Source organism: Anguilla anguilla, chromosome 9 (assembly GCF_013347855.1).
Source record: "Anguilla anguilla isolate fAngAng1 chromosome 9, fAngAng1.pri, whole genome shotgun sequence".
NCBI lineage: Eukaryota > Metazoa > Chordata > Actinopteri > Anguilliformes > Anguillidae > Anguilla > Anguilla anguilla.
The window spans coordinates 20,118,143-20,141,534 of NC_049209.1; the positions used below are offsets into that span (position 1 = coordinate 20,118,143).

Here is a 23,392-nt window from a genome sequence, read left to right on the forward strand (position 1 = left end):
AAGTTCAGGAGGTACTGGAGGCTAAAAAAAGGCACAGTGGCTCCACTGGCACTCAAGGTGAAATGCAGCCAGTAGGGACGTTGCTCTGTCGGAATGCAAAGTAAACACCAGCCAACGGCGAAGCTGCTCCCCCGTAAATCAACACTAGAGGGGAGGCATCCGGCGCCAGCGAGGCGTGAGTGGCTGTAACAGGAAGTGGGCTTGTCCTTTCGTTCTGTTCCGACCAATCAGCGACGCCGAGGGACAACCTCCACGTCTACATATCTGGCTACCGAGAACTCTCCTTCCTGCAGCACCCCCAGTCCCCCACCCCCCCCCATGCCCGCTGCTCACAGCGCGTGTTGGGGTGGGAGGGGGGGGGGCGGTGCCGTTAGGTCTCCTCGTCCCACAGGCACAGCTGGCGGCGGGGCACGTAGTAATCGAAGCGGTAGCCCTTGCTGCAGCTCTTGATGCCGCACTTGTAGGGGCTGCTCTTGCCGGCCGGCTCGCGGCTGCGGCAGTACTTGAGCAGGCAGGGGTACCACTCCAGCCGCAGGCCGTAGCTGCAGGCGCACGGCTGCCACAGGTCCCGCACCGCGCGGCACGGCTGCAGCTCCGGCACGCCCGCCGCCGGGGGCAGGGCCTCGAACACGGAGCCCTCCGCGCCTGCAGGGGGCACACAACAGCGAACGCTGAGTCTCGGAACCAGGAACCCTCGCCATCCTGACTCTTAGTGCTGCGCGTCTCATAGTGCTAGGCCATTTTCCATTTTCCTGTTTACAGCAATACAAACGGCTGAAGAATGCTGTTGCATCTAAAATATGATATTAACTGAAGTGATGTTGTTTCTGAAGGCTCACACTGCGCACTCTACTGTAAGCTGTAATTAGGTCTAGCATGTTTGTGCGTGCATGCTGAAAAAGTAAACCCACTAATATCCAGAACTGTAGGCCTTTGTACACAATGAAGGATTGAAATTCACAGTACTGTTTGAAATGTTACACCATGTTGCTCTAATCTGGTGTTTTATTGCTAAAAACAAAAAATCCAAACCCGTTTAAGTGGAACCATGTGGGATATTATTGGACCGAGCTGTAAAACAGATACAGATGCCAGACATGCTTACGACAGGGCTGCAGTGTGTAAATAGTCAGTATGGAGCAGGGTGTATATTTTTTGGTGTAATTTGCAAAGAGGGGATATTGAGCAGGGTGTGTATATTTTGAGGAGCAGTGTGTACAAAGGTGATATGGAGTAGGGTGTATATTTTAGGGCATCATTTGTAAATAAGTGATATGAAAGCAGGGTGCATATTTTGGGGTGCAGTGTGTAAATGGGTGATATGGAGCAGGATGTATATTTTTGGGTTCAGTATGTAAATGAGTGATACGGAGCAGGGTGTATATTTTGGGGTTCAGTGTGTAAATGGGTGATATGGAGCAGGGTGTATATTTTGGGGTTCAGTGTGTAAATGGGTGATATGGAGCAGGGTGTATATTTTGGGGTTCAGTATGTAAATAGGTGATATGGAGCAGAGTGTATATTTTGGGGTTCAGTGTGTAAATGGGTGATATGGAGCAGGGTGTATATTTAGGGTTCAGTGTGTAAATGAGTGATATGGAGCAGGGTGTATATTTAGGGTTCAGTGCGCATGGTGTATATTTAGGGTGCAGTGCGCAGGGTGTGTGTTTCGGGTGCGGTGCGCTCTAGGGTGCGGTCGAAGGTGCGGTGCCTTGCAGGAGCTCACCCTGTTCCAGCCAGTGCTTGACGTCGGCTTCGCGGGCGTAAATGGACTCGCGGGCCTCGCCGCACACGTTGTGGATGTGGGCGCTGAGCTGCCACGCCCGGCTCAGGTTGACCGCCGCGCTCATGGTCAGCTGCTCCACGCCCCGCCTCTCCTCCGCAGACCGGACCGCGCGCGGGTTTTTCTGAAAGGGGTTCGCATCGTCAAACCCGTCCGGTCCAAACCTTTCCAGACCTTTCTAAACGCCAGCAACTCCATAGCGGTTTTAAGGAAGAGGGGGCGGGGCCCTGCGAGGCCGCTCTGATTGGGCCTTACCTGACGCAGGCGGGCCATTGATTCGCTGGGGATGATCTCATTGTGACTGAGGCGTGCGATGAAGCACAGCGCCTGGTACTGGCTCTGCCCCCTCTCCAGCTCCCCTAGGACCAGCGCACGGAATATCTTCACATCCTACACACCGAGAGAGAGAGAGGGATGAGAGGAGAAGAGTGATAGAGAAAAGAAGAATCAGAGAAAGAGAGTGAAAGAGGGATAAAAGAAATAAAAATGGAAGGAATGTTGAAAGGGAAGGAATGTTGAGAAAGATAGGTAGATAAAAGTGTGAGAAAGAGAGCGTGAAAGAAGAGAGGGTGAATAAAGAGTAGGAAAAGAAAAAGGAGGGCATAGCAGAGGAAGGTGAGGGAGCTATAGAGTGTAATCCCTTCGGCCTCACCCAGAGGACTACAACCCCACCCATAACTGCACATCACTACCACCCCGCTGACAGGATTGCCTACAGAGCTCCGTGCATTACTCCCCCTTGTGGACCAGTACTGAACTGCATGGTGCTTCTAAGGCTAATCAGATTCGCCAGAGGCTGCAGCCGAATTACAGGCTAAGTGACAATGAATAGAAATCTTGTGTCTGCCTGGATCACAAGACAAATGTGATCGCCTCACGTGCGGCTTGTTTCACGGTCCAGTGAAAGGTCCTCATGACCAAGAAGGGGGAAAAAAAGAACAAACCCCAGCCTGTTGTTTTGGGATTAGAGAATTACCATGCAAACAACCATTTTACACCAAACATACATTTATGGGATTTTAAAAAGGTGCACGCACACACATGCACACACACACACACACACACACACACACACACACACACACACAGACACACACGTCGTCCTAATTCTAAGTTCTAAAAGGAACAGCTGGCCTCCAGCATGAGACTCCAGTGAAGGGGCGGCTGTAAGAGGAGACAAACAGCCATCCAAACTCTGACCTTTCAGAAGACTGGCCATCCCATTCAGAAAAGAGAGGCATTGTTCCAAAGCCACTGGGGTCGGCAGACGTGGAACTGCTCGCTTCTCAGTTCTGAAGGGGAACTTCGGAACAGAGAGCATATGATGAAATGAGACGGAAAGAGTGAGCGAGAAAGAGACGGAGAGAAAGAAGCTCTGTCTTTAATTAGTGTCTCATGTCGGTTACCATGGAACAGCAGCAGGGTGGGCAAAAAGTATGCTGTATGCGTGCATGTGAATGTATATATGTGTGTTAACCATGTTTGTGTGGGAGTGCGAGAACACGCATGTGTGTGCGTGCGTGCGTCTGAATGTGAGTACATGCATGTGTGTGTCTGAATGTGAGTACATGCATGTACACGTGTGTGTGCGTGTGTGTGTCTGAATGTGAGTACATGCATGTGTGTGTGTGCGTGTGTGTCTGAATGCGAGTACATGCATGTACACGCGTGTGTGTGCGTGCGTGTGTCTGAATGCGAGTACATGCATGTACACGTGTGTGTGCGTGTGTGTGTCTGAATGCGAGTACATGCATGTACACGCGTGTGTGTGTGTGCGTGTGTCTGAATGTGAGTACATGCATGTACACGCGTGTGTGTGTGTGTGCGTGTGTCTGAATGCGAGTACATGCATGTACACGCGTGTGTGTGTGCGTGCGTGTGTCTGAATGCGAGTACATGCATGTACACGCGTGTGTGTGTGCGTGCGTGCGTGTGTCTGAATGCGAGTACATGCATGTACACGCGTGTGTGTGCGTGTGTGTGTCTGAATGCGAGTACATGCATGTACACGCGTGTGTGTGTGTGCGTGTGTCTGAATGTGAGTACATGCATGTACACGCGTGTGTGTGTGTGCGTGTGTCTGAATGCGAGTACATGCATGTACACGCGTGTGTGTGTGCGTGCGTGCGTGTGTCTGAATGCGTGTACATGCATGTACACGCGTGTGTGTGTGTGTGTCTGAATGCGAGTACATGCATGTACACGCGTGTGTGCGTGTGTGTCTGAATGTGAGTACATGCATGTACACGCGTGTGTGTGTGTCTGAATGTGAGTACATGCATGTACACGTGTGTGTAGGCGTGCGTGTGCGTCTGAATGCGAGTACATGCATGTGTGACACGGAGAACAGCATTAAAAACTCCAGAGTAATTAAAGCGCAGATAAAAAAGGAGGATGACACGAGTGGTGAGCGAGTGTGAGCGACGGGGGAGACAGGAAGAGAGATGGATGTGCTTCCTCCCCCCTCCGGGGGAGAGGCAGTAAAAGCGGGGACCTCCCAGCCAGCAGACGCACGGCATTCCTGACAGGGCCGCCCGAGCGCTCCGGGCTCCGGTCTGCAGCCCCCCTGCCGCCGACCGCAGGGAAACCGTGGCAACCCCCCTCCCCGGGAGGGCCCGGTGGGCCCCGGCGCGATGCTGCGATGCTAACGTCGCACAGACGCACGCGCACAAGCACGCACGCGCAGTTTGAGTCCGGACACTGAGTACAAGCGCCACACCGAAATGCTTCGTCAGACCGTATCCCATAATCTAAACTGTCTCCTTCCCAGTGGTCAGCGTAATATGTACAGTGGTGGATACCGTACGGACACACCCACCACTGCTCCTACAACACAAAGCAAACCTACTAAAGTTAATGCCCTTCTGCCAGGCAGCTCCATGGGACTGGACGCTTACACTTAAAGAGACAGGCCTGCTCTGTTAGGGAAGAACAAAGAACTTTTCTTCGGAAGAATTTTAGAAGAAAAAAAAAGTTGGAAGTAATAGCTCGGTCTTCCTCAACTTGACAATGGCAACTGTATAAAACATTTTTAAAAGGAAATTTGTGTGGAAACATGGGCATCCAGAGTCTGACTTGAGGTCCTTGGTTCTGGAGCCCTGGTGTGTCAGAACAGTCGCTATGGTAACGTGGCGGGGGGGCGGGGGGGGGGGGGGGTTTACCTGCACGACTCCCCCATCCCGGCTGCTTCACGGGCGATCGGACGGCACGGTAAACATCTCCCGCTGACAGACGGGGACGCGCTGCCGCTGCTCGACGACAGACGCGTCCCGGCTTTAAGCGCGACCCCGCAGCTGGACCCCCCCCTCCCCCCAGCCCCCCCGCACCGCGCCGGGCTCCAGAACTCCGCCGCCGTTATCACCGTCATCGTCGTTTTTTAATTTCTTAAAATCGGGTGGCATTTCAAGGATGGGGATTTAAATGTCAGGATGAAGGGGGACCGCATTGGGGGGGGGGGGGCTGCAGGCTGTTCGCCGCACAGCAGCGTCTCCCCTGGGGCGGCTACCCGCGCTAACGCCACCTCGCGAGCTTAATCACTTCAGCGCCGCCGGCAACAAGACGAGAAAACTACTTCTAATGTTGCTTTCTTGTAAAAAAAATAAATAAATAAAAAAAGGTTTAAGAAGCGGGCTATATTTAGGCGCAGTGAGCGATTCATTCCTGCCTCCTCCGTCTGCACGCGGATATGGCACCCGCTGTACTGAAGAGCACATTATGCAAGCAGGAACATGTGTTGTTTGTTTTTTGCTGGACAACTCCAGATAGAGCAAACGCTTAAATCTGCGCGGCTCTGAGGGTGAGCACACGCTCGCACACTCGCCGGGTGAGCACACACTCGCACACTCGCCGGGTGAGCACACACTCGCACACTCGCTGGGTGAGCACACACTCGCGCACTCGCTGGGTGAGCACACACTCGCGCACTCGCCGCTATTACCCAATGCCAACAAGCGCTTAAAGGCCTCCTTTTAAATGGCCTTTTAAATGGCCTCCTCTAAGCCATTTTTTTCTATGCAGTTAGAGTTCGTCAGTATCGTACATTTAAAAAAAAAAAAAAAAAAGAAGCCAAATGGCCCCGTCCGGGAGAGGGTGCCAGCGCGGACCCCAACCTCACCGACCCTCTGGGACCGACGGGAGGCGGTTTCCAGGGATACAGGTGTGATGAGCAAACACGGGCCGTGCTGTTATTCGTACTGCGTCTGAGTATGAACCGAAGAAAAACGGCTCGAGGGAACGAACACATCTCGAAATAAATAAACAACAAAAAAAAAAGACACGGGAAATGAGAAGAGGGACGGACTCGAAGGAGAGATCCAATCAGTGAGAGGAAGAGGAAGTGAATGGGTGTGACCACGGGCCCCGCTGTCTTAAACCTCTCAGAATTCCATGCGTTTCATGTTCTATATCTTATGTATCTGGTAAGAGCAGGCTGCAGGGTTTTCCCCCCCCCCGGTCCTGGGAGGAAACGGTACGGTCTGTTCTCCTGCCGTCGATGTGCGCGCACGTGTTGGGCTGCCGCCAACATATCCCCCCCGGAAAAAAAAATAAATCCTTCCCTAACAGTTTCTTGTTAGGCTTTTCAACTGACAGTTTAATCTATAGGCCACATGGAAAAAAAACGTGCAAAGTCATGTGCATATTTGTTCTCTCCAATTGCTTGGAGCAACAGCTCAATGAGAAATAGAAATCTCCCAAATGGCCAAAATAGCAGGTTGCCGGGTACAGACTTCTGCCCACTTTTCCGATGTGGATATAGCCTTCGTAAACCGTTGTGTGCTAGCCAAGTTTAGCTCTGGTGAAACCTGTGCAATTAACTGAGATAAGTACGCCCAGACAACCCCTATTCGCAGGGCAGAGTGTGTCCTGTTGAAAATGGTGCCTGCTACACAATGATGCTGAATCCCCCATAGCTTTTGAGTGTCCGGCCTTTCGGCATTGTCTCAGTCGGGACTGTGGTTGTCACTGACCGTGGTTTACAAGGCCCGACGAGCTGATGGCAAGTGAGAATGTCACAGCCGGGGCCGTTAACGAGGTGAGAAGTGTGTCAGACTTCCTGTTGGCCGGCCTCACTTCCTGGGTTGCCCAGGGGATTGGCACCAGACCCGGCAGTGGCCTACAGGCTGCAGCTGAGCCAGAGACACGCTGCCCAGGTCGCTACCAGCACCAGTGCCACAGCGGCTGAAAATTCTCATCTTTATTTCAAACCCTTCCTTAGAACAAAGCCATCTCAACTCGAGAGCACTACCCTGTATGCATATACTGTCAGTCAGTAATGGAGAAGACAGGCAGTGAAGAAATTGAAAAACCAAAATGTAAAATCACTTAATAGGATGTTGGCTTATCAAGAAAGCATGACCACTATGCCCTGTATGTGCCATGACAGGGTTTACCATTGCCCGCTCTCAAAAACTCTGCCTGGTATACTCTAGAGCTGGCATGCAAATGCCTGATATGCAAATGGTGCTTGCAGCCATGGGCGGTTTTACACAGTGTGACTTCACACATTCGCAGGCGAATGAGCTACCTTGCGCTGAATTTTAAATGGAAGCTTCCCAGCCACAGCAGAGCTAGCAGGACTTGGTTAGCTTGGGGTCCATCTCCTAGCATGTTCTAAGTCCAAAACCTTGCGAGAGCAATTGCTGTCATGGCCTTAAGCTGGAGACGCAACCTGAAGTGCGTCACGGAAATAACGTTCACATCAATTCATCTGACCAATGTTTTTGTCCCAAGTGACGTACAAGGGCATCTTGGCAAACAGCACCGCATTTGAAATGCGACGACATTTGTGGGCCTGGGCAAGAGCGTCCGTACACTTCAGACCCAAGCAAAGGCACCGGCTTTCTGCCAGAAGCAAGATCCTGTGCATTCAAATATCAGGTCTGCCTCTAACAGCTAACGGCAGATTGATACAGTTAAGCCTCAACTAGTACCACTCACAGATCAAACAGCAGTTGAAGATGCCTTATAATTACCTGCTTCTAGAGTAGTATAAATATTATGCCGCACTACATCAAAGTTTGGTGCCCAAAATAAAACTCCATAGGGATAAACCATATGGTGGAATAGAAATAATTACTTCATGTTTAGGAATGAGGAGCTCTCCCAAAGACGAGAAACCTTTTTTCTGCCAAAATGTTCCCAAAACAACTAATTTCAATCCTGAGTTAACAACTCACAGTGCAACAAGGAGAACCACTCACAAGCCCGCTCACACCACATAAAGGGTGCTATTTAGAGGCACGCACGGCCACAGCAAAGTCCTCTGGGAAACCTGACACCTTTTCTCAATGGTCACCTTGATGTGTGAAAAGGCCTCGCACCCACGATCAACAAAGCCACCGGGGAGGCGACGCCCTCGGGGGCACCCCGTCTCAGAAACGCGGCGTGTCGGTGCCACAAGGTGCTGCAGACATGGAATAGGCCTACTTCTAAAGGCAATCACCAACAAAGTGCTCGCATATAACCTATAAGAGAGCAATATATCCTAAATCTATAGGCCTATATATATCCTTTTGTGCCCTCATTCTTAAATGTCGCTGTAAGACTAATCTGTTAGAACATTACGTAAAATTAAAAACACTACCAAATTATTCTGATAGCATTCCAAATACACTCCTATTGGTATTACAGCTGTGTAATAAGGTGCAATTAAGCTATGCAACTCTGGATGAATCGGATTCCTGGGCAATTTGACTACAGGTCATTAGCCACTAATGGCTATCACATTTCCCCACTTAAGTGGATGGAAATACCCCAGGAAATGTCTGACAGAAGTACACAATAGTCAGAATAGCTATAGTGTTTGTTAACGACTTTGTACTAAATTCACTGGCACTGTGACATTCGAGAGTCCACCAACCCCACCTATGGCACCGGCCCCATGTCGCCCACACCTCTACCGCAGGTACACACAACAAAGGGTCCATTTTAGGTTTCCTTTGCACTAAACCTTCGTTTGTTTTGCTTGTTTAGGGCTGGAGCATCGGATTTCTCCTGAACCTTATTTGTCTAAGTAATGTGTGCTCTCTTTTAAGCTCATACATCTCGTATGTTGACAAAAAAAGGATGTGCTCTTTTGTGATTTACCATAGGAAGCGGCAATTCAGAGGGAATTAGACCCAAACCTTTCTCATATGAAATGAATTATTGCTGAAATTGTCTTCCTCTGCCTGCAGGCATGTTACGACTGGATTTGTTCCATTCATTCATTCCATTAAGTGTAGCTTTCCTGCTGAATACGGATTATTTCCGCTAGATTTAGGCCTAGATGATTTTATAAAGTTCCGCTTCCTGTACTTTTAGTGGGACAACTAAAAGGCTTCATACAGCTAATGCAAACAATGTACCCAGTCATGACATGCTGGGAGAAGGAACTGAGAACAAAGGTATGTTGTCATACATTATAATGCCAAATAAAAATGAGTACATGCAAAAATATGGCATAGAGGAATGAGTTTTCTTAATGTTTCATCAAAACAAACTATAGGGAAAATGACTGAAATTAAAAACAAGAGTGTCCCATGCCTTTAAGAACGGAACAACACGAAACACCAAATGTCAAGGCACATCCCTAATGTCATTGCCTGTAACAAATACGCTAATGCAATCGCCACCTTTTGACAATCCAATTCTATGTACAATAACTAAGTTCTTTCCCCAATATGCAAAATTTCCAACTTAAATTGCAATCCATTTCATGCAAAAAATCTTCAAATAACTATTTTAAAATGGTGTATCATACAAACATTTAACATACATTTCAGATAGGCTACATCATAGGCTATATGCGGCATATTCCATATATTTCAACACAGTACACTGAAATAGTGCAACCTAAACCATTCACATTTATAAAGGTAATGACAGAAGATACTGTTAAAGATTAACCTCACCATCAGAGGGGGATTTATTTAGCTTCGTTTTGTGATGTTAGAGATAGCTACTATGGCAGTGGAAATAGTAGGACAACAATAGCAAAAATAGTTCTAAATTTTGCTCAAGATTTCACTCTGAAACTGTACTATTTGCACTAGTTTGCAGCAACTTCAGTGAAAAAAAAGCTAGTTAGTTATCAACTAGGCTATCCTGATCTTGATATAATACTTATAGCTCAGACTGTCACATGTAGAAAAGTATTAATAATTGGCCTCAGTGTTGGCAAATCAATTCTAACAGCCTGCAATCGGGTTTCCATGCTTGCGCTACACATTCCAAGGCTAAGGAGGACGTAAAATCACAGGGCTGGAGACTGAAATCCAAGAACTATCGATGGCTGTCCTCTGACCCTCGTTTGGTGGCTCAGCACAAAAAAAAAACTAGAGGAACATCTCGGTACACAACTGTTCCGACATACTTCAGTCATTACGGTGCTGGCTGGGCTGGATGCAATGGAAATCAACATTTCTGACCTGACGGAAACAGGCAGACTGGTTTCAGGAATATTACACTTTACTATCAGCAGATGGTTCGGTGGAACTGTTATTTATGTATATATTTTAGCTAGCTGAAAATTGATTTTTCATTGCTTGTTAAATTGCTTTTTCCATTTGACCTCCGCGTCTGCTTCAGTTGAAGTAAACCGTCCTACAGCCCCTGTCTGCGAGGAGCCGTGTTCCCCCGAGCTCAGATTGGCAGTTGACATGCGTTCCGAAGGTGCCCCAAAGGCAGTCTCGTGTAGTATTTGCTTTGAATAATACACAAATACACATTTAAAGGGACAGTGTTGCAAAATGACATTTTGGCCGTATATGTACGAGGTGAAGAGGTACAGTGTAGGACAGCGTGTCCCAGCTCTACGTATGTGCAGCAGATAACCGCCATGTTGACGTAAGTGCAGAACTCCCTGCAGATTCCCTATATCCCAGCCAGATGCCCACACTCTCTTCACAATACAGCCCCTCCAAACAGGCTCCCACTGTTTGCACTGAAACCTGCTGCAGCCAGTTCCGCTCACCAAGTTTTATTTTTTGATCTTGGACTTTCCTGGCAAACCCAGTAGAGTGACTAGGAACTGTATGCCTGCTCTCCGGCAAAATCTCAAATGAAAAATCTGTAACGAGTTAATGAAGACATTGCTAAATGCACAATTTATGAGCACAATTTGTTGAAAAGGGCATGGCCTGCATTCAGACTGTCAGGGGCCTAAGGGGCCTAGCCCAAACCATGAAAAACAGCCCCAGACCCAGGGGTGACCAGAAACTTTTGGTCACGTGGTGTATATTGCTGATGTCTTGAATGAATGGTTCAAGAACAGCAGTAGAATCCAACAGCACAAGAAGCAACATGAACTTAAGCACTGTGTGAGTGGAGTGGTAAGATGTGGACATGGCTTACATTTCCTTAGTGGAGAGGGGGCGGGGTTGAATGATACCGCACCCACACAGAACAGGAAGCTGGCAAAATTTCAAGCGAAGACGCAACATCTCCTGAGCAGGTGTTGAAAAGATTACCAGAAGCCTACTATTTTCACAAATAAACAACCCCACCTGTAAACCTGAGCCCCAAACCTATTAGTAATGAATGGCTTGTTCCTTGTATTTCAATAAAAAACAGTTAAGTGGATTTCATTGCCATTTTCAAGCGTTTAACCTAAATAAACAAAATTGCAGAGATTTCTCACTCAGCATCTAATTTCTGGTACGGATAACTCATACAAGTGCATCAACACAATGTGTCAACATGTCAGATACTTGATTTGGTGGCATTACTATTTATGATCAAGCACTATTCAAACTAAATAGTACTTGCCTGTCACATAAAGCAGCGTGTAGATATGCTTTATTAAAGATTCCTCTGAGGATGCAGCTCCCTCGTGTGAGAATCATTTTTACTGGGTTCAGGAACGGGTTTAGGAACATTTGGTGTCATACGGAATGGTGACGCTGGCTGACGCGCGCCCTGCTATCCGCCCCCACCCTCGTTTCCCCATCCCCCCCGTCTGTGGGGATGCTCACAGATTGTGGGAACAGCCGTGCTCAAAGCCATCCAACATCTGCCCCTGTTTGTGCTGAATAAAGACTGGGGCCTGCCATTGACTGTGGGGACGTTGCTGTGTGACGCACAGGGAGCTATATCGCTCGGTCCTGTGACACTGCAGGTGTGTCCAGAAGGCCTGAGTGCAGATGCACAAAGAAAACGCACAAAGTAGCCCCCCAATCATATTTAATCACTAGAGTATTTCATTTATTTAATAGTCTAATTTATTTAGTTATCCACTTTTTTATCTGGACAGAGCACTCAACTCTAATGAGTTATCAGAAAAACTGGTAACCACTTCTGCTTCAACGACTTCCAAAATGAACATTAACAGCAACAAAACGAATACTACTATGACTACTACTACTACTACTAATAATAATAACATTAATAATAATAATGGAACATCTAAGAATACTTAAACCTCCTTAAACCGCCTTTCCGCCAGAAGCCATTTGAGCATGCGGTAAGAGGTGTCAAACCAGTTAAGGCGCCAGTATACTCAAAACGAAATCAAACTTTTTGTTCGAAACGAGCCTTTTCGAACAAGAGATGATCAAAAAGATGTGTGCAAGTCCCCAGCATGAACTATTTGCAAGCAGTCTGCAAGTTTGCAAGCCTCCCCCAGTCTGCAGTTGGCCCATCCAAATATCACATGTTTGACCGGTCGAGGGCAGAGTTCAACTTTATTTTCCTGTAATCTCATCACTGAAATGTCACGTAGCACACTGTGTCTAAATGGGATACAGGAGATTTTGGGAAGTAATGTCCTATCCGATAGGTTCACAACAATAGATTAATTAAATCATGCCACATTCCTCCTTGCAGAAGGAAAGGATAAAACTTTTGAACGGAAAGGTAGCCAAATAAAAGCTAGTAATGCTAGGTAACCTTCTAACCTTATTACTAGTTTTCCCCATCTTTCATAGGTAGTTTCTTCATCTTTTACACTACATGGCCAAAAGTATGTATACACCAACCAACATCTTATCCAAAATTATGGAATTGGTCCACCCTTTGCTGCTACAACAACCTCCACTCTTTTGGGAAGACTTTATACTAGATGTTGGAGCATTGCTACAGGGATTTGCTACCAGCCAGAAGAGCACAGAAAATTTTCATTCAGCCAGAATATTTCCTTGATTTCCTTGTTTTTTAAAAGTTTGCACGTCATTTGGAGCATACTGCCTAAAACTGTTATGTTTAATAATGGTGGATAACCAATGTTGACTGAGACGAAAACACAACAATGAATTAAAATCAGTTTTTAAATAAATTACTGAAAAAAGGACAGGAAAATAGAGATTGTGGGTCAGAATGCAGTCAGGCAAATGTGTTCCTTAGTACAGGGATCTGTACATCGTTTAGCAACTTTGAGCTGATCATTTTCCTGAGATGTGTCATAACCTTCCCAGGAAAGGGGGGAGGGGGCTTCCAAAAACACCGGAGATCATTAAGTGTGGAATTAGGTAGGCGGAGTCTCGTCCTGCCTACAGCTTAAGGTGATGTCACCAAGATGTCCTGTCGAAACAGCACACTGGCGTAGAACTGTGAGGTTGCGCAAAAACGGAGCTCACGCAGCAACTGCATCATCTCTGTGGCCCTGAAGCAGCACAGCAGTCGCTGAAAAACCGACAGGAAATACTTTATCTGCCAACATACGCACTTTTACCCCAAAGCAATCAGGCGGTTATGAAATAGCTAGTTCCATGATTACTAATGTAGCACCTGGTTTTATTGGTAATACACAGCTACTATTTTTCCATTAATGCCATAAAGGATCACATGCCTTATGGAGAGATTTTTAACGGCGGAAGCAAAGACATCAATGAAAAAGCTCCACAAAATTATAAGCCAGTGCAATAACACCACATTAACACAAAGCACAATACCCAGAAGTCCTAAAGTGAAAAGTTTCAGCTCATTTCATTTCATTGGTAGACATGAAATAGCCAAAAATAATCAAACTCAAGGTTAATATCACACTGCACTGAATGGACCAACTACGTACAGCAGCCAAACTGGTAAAGGGTCCTAGAACATTCTCTCCATACAGTGGCTGTGTGAATCAAATAAAATGCCCATGTTTCATGGCCCCCCTGTTGGGGTGTGCACGGAGGTGGCTGCCCCTGAGGAAAGGGGAGAGGACTGTCCGCCAGCTGTAGTCTCAGGAGGCAAGGGGACACAATGGCACTCGAAAGGAGAAGAAAACAAGAGATTTAAAGTACACTTTCAGGACTGGCCTCATTGCCATTGTGTGCTGTGATAAGTGACTCTTTTTATTGATGGGTTCTGAGTGGCAGAGAGAAAGAGACAGAGAACACTCCACATACATCTAGTTTTCCCAGAACCACTTGCTCCTCCCACAGCCTACTTAGGAAAGGTCATGGCAACATAAAAAACAGGCCTTCTCCAAACCTCTCTTCATTCTCAGTAATGGCATCAATGAGGCAATATGACCAGAAACTTGACTTCTGACCAGAAAGCTGCAAGTTTGATTTGGTAGCGCCTGTATACCCTTTAGCAAAGAACAGGCGCCTGAACTGCTTCAGCAAATATGATGCTGGAGGAATTAATGAATATCACGCATAAACCGTGCAGCCACTCCAGATACTATGTCAATTAAATTTTTTTTAAATGCGAATATTCTTATAGCTACTAATAAGAACAATGACAGCACAGAAACAGGCAGACAAGAGCAGACACACATAAAAACCTGTGTAACTTGTCAAGACAGCAATAGGTCATGTCGCACTCCGGGACCTGGAATCAATCCTGACATTTTACCTTGAGTCACCACACTGGCATAACCTGCTTTTGTGACAGAGTGAATGTTCCTGGAAGATTTAGCCTACTTAGAACGGTAAATGGGCGTCTGCTGTACTGACAAATCCAAACAGAAACAGCTGGGCCAACAGTCTGTTGCTATCAGACTGCAGACGATATCAGTGATTCAATGCTGCGTGTACAAAAATACCTGACATGGGGCCATCTCTCCTTCCCCCCTTCCTTTTCCCTAACAATAACAGCTTGCACTTTTGAGTGACATTTGAGATAACATTTTTCCACTCCAGCATCAGTACCGAGTCTGGTGCTCAGAGGATTCCGTTCAGCATTCCCAGTGAAGCAGATTTAAATGTTTACTGGAACGGGCCATAAATCTAAATGTGTGGTCCCGGGCCACATGCCTGCCACATAGCAAATTCCAGCATTTTCTAATGTACACATCTCAGAGGAGTAAGCGTGGACAAGAGACGAGGGGGTCCCAGTGAGTCTGTGATTCTCAGACATCTGAGGCTGAGATGCAGTTTAAGCAAACCCTGTCATCCCCTTTCTCAGTCCATTAGCTTTAGCGCTGTGAATAAATGCAGCTCTACTGAGAGACGTCACCCTTTTACTCAGAGAGGAACAGAACATTCTACCTCCCTTTTCCAGTGAGGTCTTGCGTATGACGGTCGGCCAGGACAACATTGCACAAAGACTAGACTCAAATCTCTCAGAGCTGTATACCATTAGCACTGCTACATGGGCCAGAGTGCTGGAAAATGACTGAACGGAACTTTAACAAATCATCCGCCTCCCACAGAAATTCTCTGTGAAGACTCATGCATATCTTTTGGCCCAGCACAATAACAGCAACTTCCTCAGACAAACAGGAAACGTTGGACACAATACTTGAGATATTCTGCAGGAGTTGGATTGGACGTATTCCAAGAAAAACTACAGACCCCATCCCAAGAATGGCTCCCCACTGGACTCCGGAGGGAAAATGTAGTGGGAGGGAGGCCCAGGTGGAAATACACAAAGACTACACAAAGTGGAGAACATCTGCAGCTGCCCTGTGTGCCTGACCACTCTGATGGGGATGAGTGTGTGGGTTCTGCGATCAGACAGCTGGGTACGTGGAAGAAAATTACCTCTTGAACAGCGGCCAGGGTCAGAGTGAAACCTCGTATGAACAGCGGCCAAAAGCCAAATCAAACAGGGATGAAGTGCTGTGAGCAGGATCGTTCTCCTGCAGACCCATGGAACTGTGGTCAAAGTGCGAGCTCTTGCGAATACACATGACACTCCCTCAAGCTCAATCTCTCTCAAAAAGCAAACTCACTGGGGGATAACCACGCAGAAACCCTTCAAGAACCCTTAAATATGACGGGAGAATGAACACAGCCCACTTCAACTTAAAAAAAATGGCTGGCATAGACGGCGATGGCTCAGACACAGCTGTTGCCTAACAACCACCAGCTCGGTTCCTTGTGGAAGCCGGCATCTATCGCCAGTAACATTTATTTTTATTTTTTCCATCTAACGCTCATTTGGTTTCCCTTTATGGATGTTCCCTCTGCAAGAAGGCAATATTCAGCGGTCATAACTCCTCCTCTGGCCCAGGCCGCGTCTGCCGTCACAGTTACTCAGACTTTCCATAAATCTGCAAGGCTCTGAAAGGGAGAGGATGATCACATGCAGGCAGAAATAGAGACAGGAGAAGATCCAGACTGGAACTGATGAGGCTAAAGAGCAGAAGGACTTCAACACCAGACAGCTGGACTTTAGAAAGATAAGGCTAGGGAGCCAAGTCGTCTTGGAAGAAGTTCACCGCAGCTGCAAGTACTCACAGAATCTGAATGAGGCTGGGGGGGGGGGGGGGACAAAATGCGACATTATTTTAATAACCACCACCCCACACCTCCCACCTCACTTTAATAAGACTGTCTGAAATAGCAACACTTTAAATACTTTGACAACCGTGATTATAATAATTTTGAACAGGGAGGAATACGTATGCCGTCATTAAAAGTACGTTTATAGACTTATTCATAAAATTATTAAGGGAAAAACTATAACAAGAGATGACTTGCTCAATACAGCCATCATTCTAAACAATTTAATATTAGTCCATTTTCAGGCCACTTTAACACTGAATCAAGATGACAAAATGCTCATTCCAAACAAAAAATAGAGATGAATTTGTTCTACAGAAAACAAAGAACTTCTTAAATGCCAACAGTAGTCTCAGAATGCAAAATCTAACCCCAGAGGCCCTCCCACATTCATTCCAAAGCATCTCATTCCACCCTCTGAATTTTTTTAACCCATCATTCATTAGTAGAATTTCCTGGGACCTTTTTTTCTTATTTGAACTTTAATCTATTGTCCACACAATTTAACAACTGGATAAATATTGACTTTCGTGTTTCGATTTTTAGTGAAGGGAAAGGCTGTTTTTGTGTATATGTTCAAAATTTTCAGAGGAAACCTCAACTATTGAAAGACATTGAGATACAACTGTTTGAAATTGTGGAAACACGCTACTCTTAATTTTATGGTGGAATAGTAACAAGATATGATTCTAAAGGCAGTTCAGAACCTTGGCATTAGATTGCCTGTGTCTGCTCATGATGGCTTACACAGAGCTTCTTTTAGCTGAGACAAGACAGAGCAGAGATTCCTTCCTTAACTGGATAAGACGCGGGACTATCAGTCATCCCGATATGTGAAGCTTATGGATTTTTTCAAAGCTGAACCCTGAAAGACATCTTCCGTCTTGTTTCCAAACACGTTCGACTCTGACAATCCATGTATGATTGCCGTTGTTACACAGCGCGTTCCCACGCAGAAACAGTGCAGCCCGACTGACAGCAGAGCAGGTCCACGGGTCTCGTCTGTGAGCACGAACCAACAGAATGCATTCATTTTCTAGCTGGGGAGAAATCGGCAAGCAACGCAACAGGAAAGAAGAAAACCTTGGCGACCGCACCGCAAGTCGCAGAACAACTGTGGGGGCGGTTTCTGGAAGATGAAGCTGACTGTGGTGAAACACAATTTTATTATTAAGCTTGAGGAAAAAAAATCTCTCTTTGGCATGGAAAAAGCAAGAGAGCTGTGTGAGCCAAAGTGTACAGACAGGCTGAAGAGATATCCATTCCATCCCACAGAAAAGACCTTCCCTCCCCTGATCCCACTCACGACCCCCCCATTCCCCCTCCCTTCATCCCCACATCTGGTCGTCAGCTCTCCTACGCGTGCTGCAAGCGCAGACGCATGCCTTTCCCCTGAGTGGAACCACACATATCTCTGGAAGCGGCTGGGGACCCGGGCATCCCTCGTCCTTGTGTAGACGAAGGCCGGGCTGTTTGAAGGCGAGGAAGTGGGGAGCAGCGGCAGCTGGCGGTGCCCTGCCAGCGTACGACTCTGCCAATGTCAGGCATCCGAGTCTGAACCACCAGTGGAACTGGAAAACTGCCGCCGGAACACCACGGGGCATTATACGCCCAACAGAAACCATGCAATTAGAGCATGACGGCCAGCATTTTGTGCTACACATTAACTAATGTACTACAGTGAGCCCAGTTCAGTGGGCTTGTTTGAGTGTGTCCACCTTGACCCCGAGGCTGTGCGTTGAGTTCCCTCGTCACAGCAAATAGCCTACTTCGAAATATCTGAACTCCCCTCGAAGGCTCAAGTCCACTGTCTCCACGGTCAGCAACTTTGTATTAATAGACAAGGGTGGCTGGGAGTCTTCACCTGCAGATGAAGCTACTGCACATTATTGGGATACTCCCTGACCTCATGAATTATCCAGGCTCTAATTATGTGCACCGTTCTTTAACACTGCAGCAATTTCAAGCTATCGTTTTTTTTTTGGAGCCAACACTGGAGCTGCACATCCCCTTCTGGAAAGTAGCACTCTCAAAAAGATTATCAGTAAAGATTGGTATGGAAAGAGGGAGAGGGTGGAGAGAGAGCACAGAGGACCGTCCATACAAGTAACCGATACAGACTGCCACATTCAGTTAGGCTACCTGAATGCTGTGGGGACTGTCACCATTGAAGTTTGGTGGACTTCACAAAAAAAGTAGTCAATGCAGTATACTGGCAGACTGGGGTTCGTTGGACCACAGTAGGCTACTCTATAGCACCACATAAAGATGATTCCACAAAAAAATTTGAACTTGACAATGCAATGTCTGCGCTTGTACAATTCGTTTAAACATTTGAATCACAATAAAGCTCAGTTTCCATTTCTGTGGCGTCTCAGAGTTACGAGCAAGATGTGCAGAATTCTACTGACCGCCTATTAAATTTCAGATATAACAAAAAACCAAAATCAACAATATCTGCTAATAAATTACTATGTATGCGACAATGTATGAACAGACCACAGCCACTTGCTCACCCACCCCCCACTATCCACTTCACTAGCTAAGCTGTAGCCAACGAACGAATAATTTCCGAAACGCAACACGATTGTTGCCAGTCGTTTTTTATGTGATCAAGGAAGCTAGTTAACGCAAAAATACTCACCTGCTTAAAATCAGCTACGAAAGTGATGAGCGTGCCATCCCCTTGTTTGAACTCCACTGTGATGGAATCTCTCTCGCTATCTGCTTCCAGGGTCTCCTCGGTTATCTGTCCATCGGCTAAACGAACTCGCACCTTCAGTTCTGAACAAACGCTGAACGATATCAAAAGTATGAGCGTCACAAGAACTCCATTATTCCGAACTGAAACCGGTAAAAGCCACCTCGCAAACATTCCAGAAAAAAACGCAAAAACTTAAAGTACCCGAATTCAGAAGAAGAAAACTCGTGTATGAAAGAGTCAACGGTTCCCAAACTACACTACAGGACACTGATAGCTAATTTACATGAGGTTGTTTCGCTTGGTAAAGTTTAAGAATTGTGCCTATAAATCCATGCGAAAGCAGAGTCCGAGTGATTGCAAGTCTCCCATTATTTTAAGGCAATGCGAAACAGGTATCATGCTGTTAACAGGAACGATTCAATTCCCCGAAAAAAACCTCTTCACCAGTATTGTGTTTGTTGTAGGTCTGCAACCTCAGTTTTTTACTCTTGTCGCCCCTTGTTTACAGGGACTACGTTCTCTTAACTAGCGAGGACGAATTCTCATCATGGCTTGCGGATTTCTTTCTCTCCCTTGCACGACTTTGTAGCACACGTTGCCTTTGATATTTCGTTTCTGTTTTTCTCTTTAGTGTTTTCTTTACCCCCGCGGGTTCACTCATTCAGTCCCGTCACTTCCTTCAGGATCCAAACAGTGGAATCTAGTTGCCTGACTTCCCAAGTTTCAGGGACAGCGCAGCGAATGGGAGCACAACTCTTAAAGGAATATCACTCCAGCAAAAACTCCCACCATTAATCTTTTTCATCCGTTACCCAAAAGCCAACACAGACGTCCTAATATTAGGAGATATAAATGAATATTCATGAATGTTCCTGTTCGGTTTTTCCTGAATACTTTTCGAATCACTTGCATTGAGGAAATGCTTGTAGGCTTCATCCAAATGAATCAGCAATGTTAATGAGTGTTGTCACAGGCGGGCTGTATGCTACTCCTTTACACATTTGGAAAATGTTGAACTATTACTATGTAACAATAACTATGGCACTAGCTCATTTATGTAGGTTATTTGTTATATAACGTGTAACAATACCAGTAGCTCATTTAGTGTTCTTGATGAACAAACATCAATTTAGGCCTACTTAACAACAGAATAAAGATACGAAGTCACGAGGTAACATTTTGACGGACTGATCTCAGACTCACATCGAAACTGAACATTGCTGCATAATAAATAAATAAATAATATATATAAATAATAAATAATATATGGATTGATCGATGACTCAGTGTAAATCATGAAATTGTGTTTTTTTTGGAACGTTGGTGCAGTAAAATTTGGTGATATAAACACAATAATGATACCACAAATAAGTAAATCAATAAATACATAAAACATACGTTTCAAGAATTAGCATGTTGGCAATGACTGTTGCCTAAAACACCCTCTGGACTTCCACCCCTAAAACCTTTGATATAATTAGCAATGAGTCATGCAGTTATTACACATCAATAACTATTAACCCCTGTGTCATCATGTGGGGTACATACTGTTCTCAACAAACAAAAAAGAGCAATTAAGCAACCTTTATCTCCTTGTAGGGGTATCAGTATTTGATCTTGCTTTGTATGTAACAGAGACGGAATTACTGGTAAACAGAATACTGTCCATTTGGGAATAACCATTCTTAGAAGTACATAGTGCTGGTGAGACAGTCTGTAACTGGTCATGACCATGACAGGTTGCATTGTAAATCAGTGTTAGACGACCCTTTGGACCCCTTGATTACTATTTACTCCAATTAAGAACTGATTCATTGCCAAATTTTGAGGCTCAAAGGCAAAGCCTTTAAAAGAAAAGTCCATATCCTTGTGCATACTGACACAAGTTACACATTTTAAGACAGCAACAACTCATCTGGATGAAACTCTTCCTCTCTGGGTAAACCTATGGGCAATTATGAGTTGCCTTGCACAGCTGTCAACTTTGAACTTGATTCCAGAACATGTAATACATCACTGTATTAGTGTGAGATGTAACTGCAACTTTCGCTTCAGAACTGCAGTCCATTTAAATTGGATGTTTACATGGTTGCTTTCTAGATAGAAAGTGTTATGGCTTTTTTGTCCCCCAGAGGGTCTGCTGACTTTAGGATTTTCCAGCTAAAATTTGCTGAGCAACAATTTCTTTCACATTATAAAGAAATGATGAAGTATGTCACACAGTTGAGTCAAAGTAACATTGTAAGAACATTGTGTTAGTTGTGGGGAGCATTCCCATAGATTTCACTGTTACAATGACCGTCCAGACTTCTGAAGCATCTTCAGATGGACACACATTCACGCAAAATGCACTCGAGCGCGCACACGTGTGCAGAACACTCATAATGTAAGTGTTGGCACTGAACAAAGTCTCATGATAAATTTCATATCACTTTTGAAGGCAGGGGTGACATTTCTAAGTCATTGCCCCACAGAATTCTTATCCCGTTAGGCTATTGAAATACATGCTGGTCCCTGCGTGCTACTGACCCAACACGAGAGGCCGTGCCCACCGCTGGGTCCAAGCGGACAGCCGCCCCTCCGGAGGGGAAAGCAAACACCGACTCTGAACCTGAGCAAACACTACCAGCTAGGCCTGCAGACTGTGGCCAGGCAGTGGATCAATCACTGGGAGTAGGATAGCAGAGCAAACTAAATCCAAAAAGAAAAAAACCCAGACTTCCTCTTCTGCAGTTTCACTCAACTGCTCTATGTAATGGCGTATAGTCAAAAAGTATATTTAAATAAACTCAATATCTGATTTTGCTCCCGCTGCCTTTCAAGACATAACACTAAGCATTTGTACATGTGGGTTGTGCATATTTGCTTGGGGAACGTGTTCTTGTTTACTGAAGGTTTATATTCAAACACTGAAAAAAAAGACCACCTGTGGCACAAATATGATAAATTTGAAATGATTTAGGCCAGCAAGCTTGAAAGGGTCCAGGATTTCAGAAATCAGAGGGAAATGCTATATGTTGCCAAATCTTTGCTGAAGGATTATATCCAAAATGGTGGGCAGGCCTAAAATCTCAGCTAAAGGTATTTGACAAAGTCTGCTCCCTTTCTGAAAGGCCAGAGATGATACTGAGAGGACAGTATCTCTTACTTGGGTTCGGCTTTGCTTTGACAGGCTGTGTTAGTACACACGTCACTCCTTTTCTTTTCCCTTAATTGCTGTATTGTGCTCCGGCGCTTTCAAAGTGCAGAGCCTGTTTACAGTTGTTTGCCTTGGTAAATGGAGAGGTGATCCACAGAACAGCCGGTGGGTGTTTATGATTAACCACACAGTCAGTAACGCAGCGGTCATAAAAATGTACAAAACCGGAGCCCCTTTTCACGAAAACCAACAAAGCCGTTGTTCCCGAGGGAAGAGCCAGCAAGGGCTCCCTCCTCTCTAGAACAAGGAAGCACTTTCAGCCAGTGCCTGGCACCATAAAAGTGTTAAATTATAGGTCTTCGAGGGGGACATCAGCGGGACAAAGCCGGAGTGTCTGTGTCACCTGCTGTGTGCTGGGTACAAACTCGGGTCAGTCGCAGTCCTCCACAGTAGTGGCCGGGGAGAGCAAAACAATCTCAGCCACTCCCCCGCGTCTCGCCCTGCCTCCGTGCAGAACGCTTTTGTTGTGTCACACGGAATTTGCTCCACGTCACGCGTGCTCTGCCTCGCGGTCGGGACCATCTGGGACCACAGGACCAAAACCAGCACCTGGAAAAACAGAGAAACAGAACTTCTTGGTGTGATGTCAATGGCAGGAGCCTTGTGCTCGTGTGTCATGGCAGGGGGCATGGGAAGGGTGATAATTTAGCCGCACAAGTTTTTGTTGTGCTGGTCGAGGTGTTCTTCTTAATCCCGTGAATGCTGAAGTGCCTGTTTGTGTTCCGCAGCCGGGGGATGGGTCGGGGAATGCCTTGTTTGGTGATTTAAGACCTGAACAGTGACACAAAAACAATAAATCTTGTTTTTTTATTACATGTGTAGATGCATGGAGAGACCAAGCAGCGCGGCAATGCAACAGAAGCTAAAGCATTTCGAGAGCGGACAGGCTGTGTTGAATTACTACTTTCTCCCCCCCACCGCTGTAAGGAATTTAGGATTCTTCCAGTGATTGGAGACCATATTCCCAGACACTCAGATCCTGCTGGTGCTATCAACGTTTCACTTTTCGAGAATACGTAATGTTTTGAGAAACACAGAATGTGACATTTATGCAGGGAAAGGGCCCGCTT

At 46.1% G+C, this 23,392-nt stretch overlaps 1 protein-coding gene across 1 annotated transcript; it reads right to left on the bottom strand.

Moving 5' to 3' along the window:
- Positions 1-315: 315 nt before the first annotated feature.
- oafb (OAF homolog b (Drosophila)) lies at positions 316-19,944 on the bottom strand. Its single transcript, XM_035434288.1, has 4 exons — positions 19,064-19,944; positions 2,039-2,173; positions 1,727-1,907; positions 316-645 (listed from the first exon to the last, which is right to left on the bottom strand). The coding sequence occupies exons 1-4, from the start codon at positions 19,292-19,294 to the stop codon at positions 371-373; spliced, it is 822 nt and encodes a 273-aa protein (XP_035290179.1). The 5' UTR covers positions 19,295-19,944; the 3' UTR covers positions 316-370.
- Between the last annotated feature and the right edge of the window lie 3,448 nt (positions 19,945-23,392).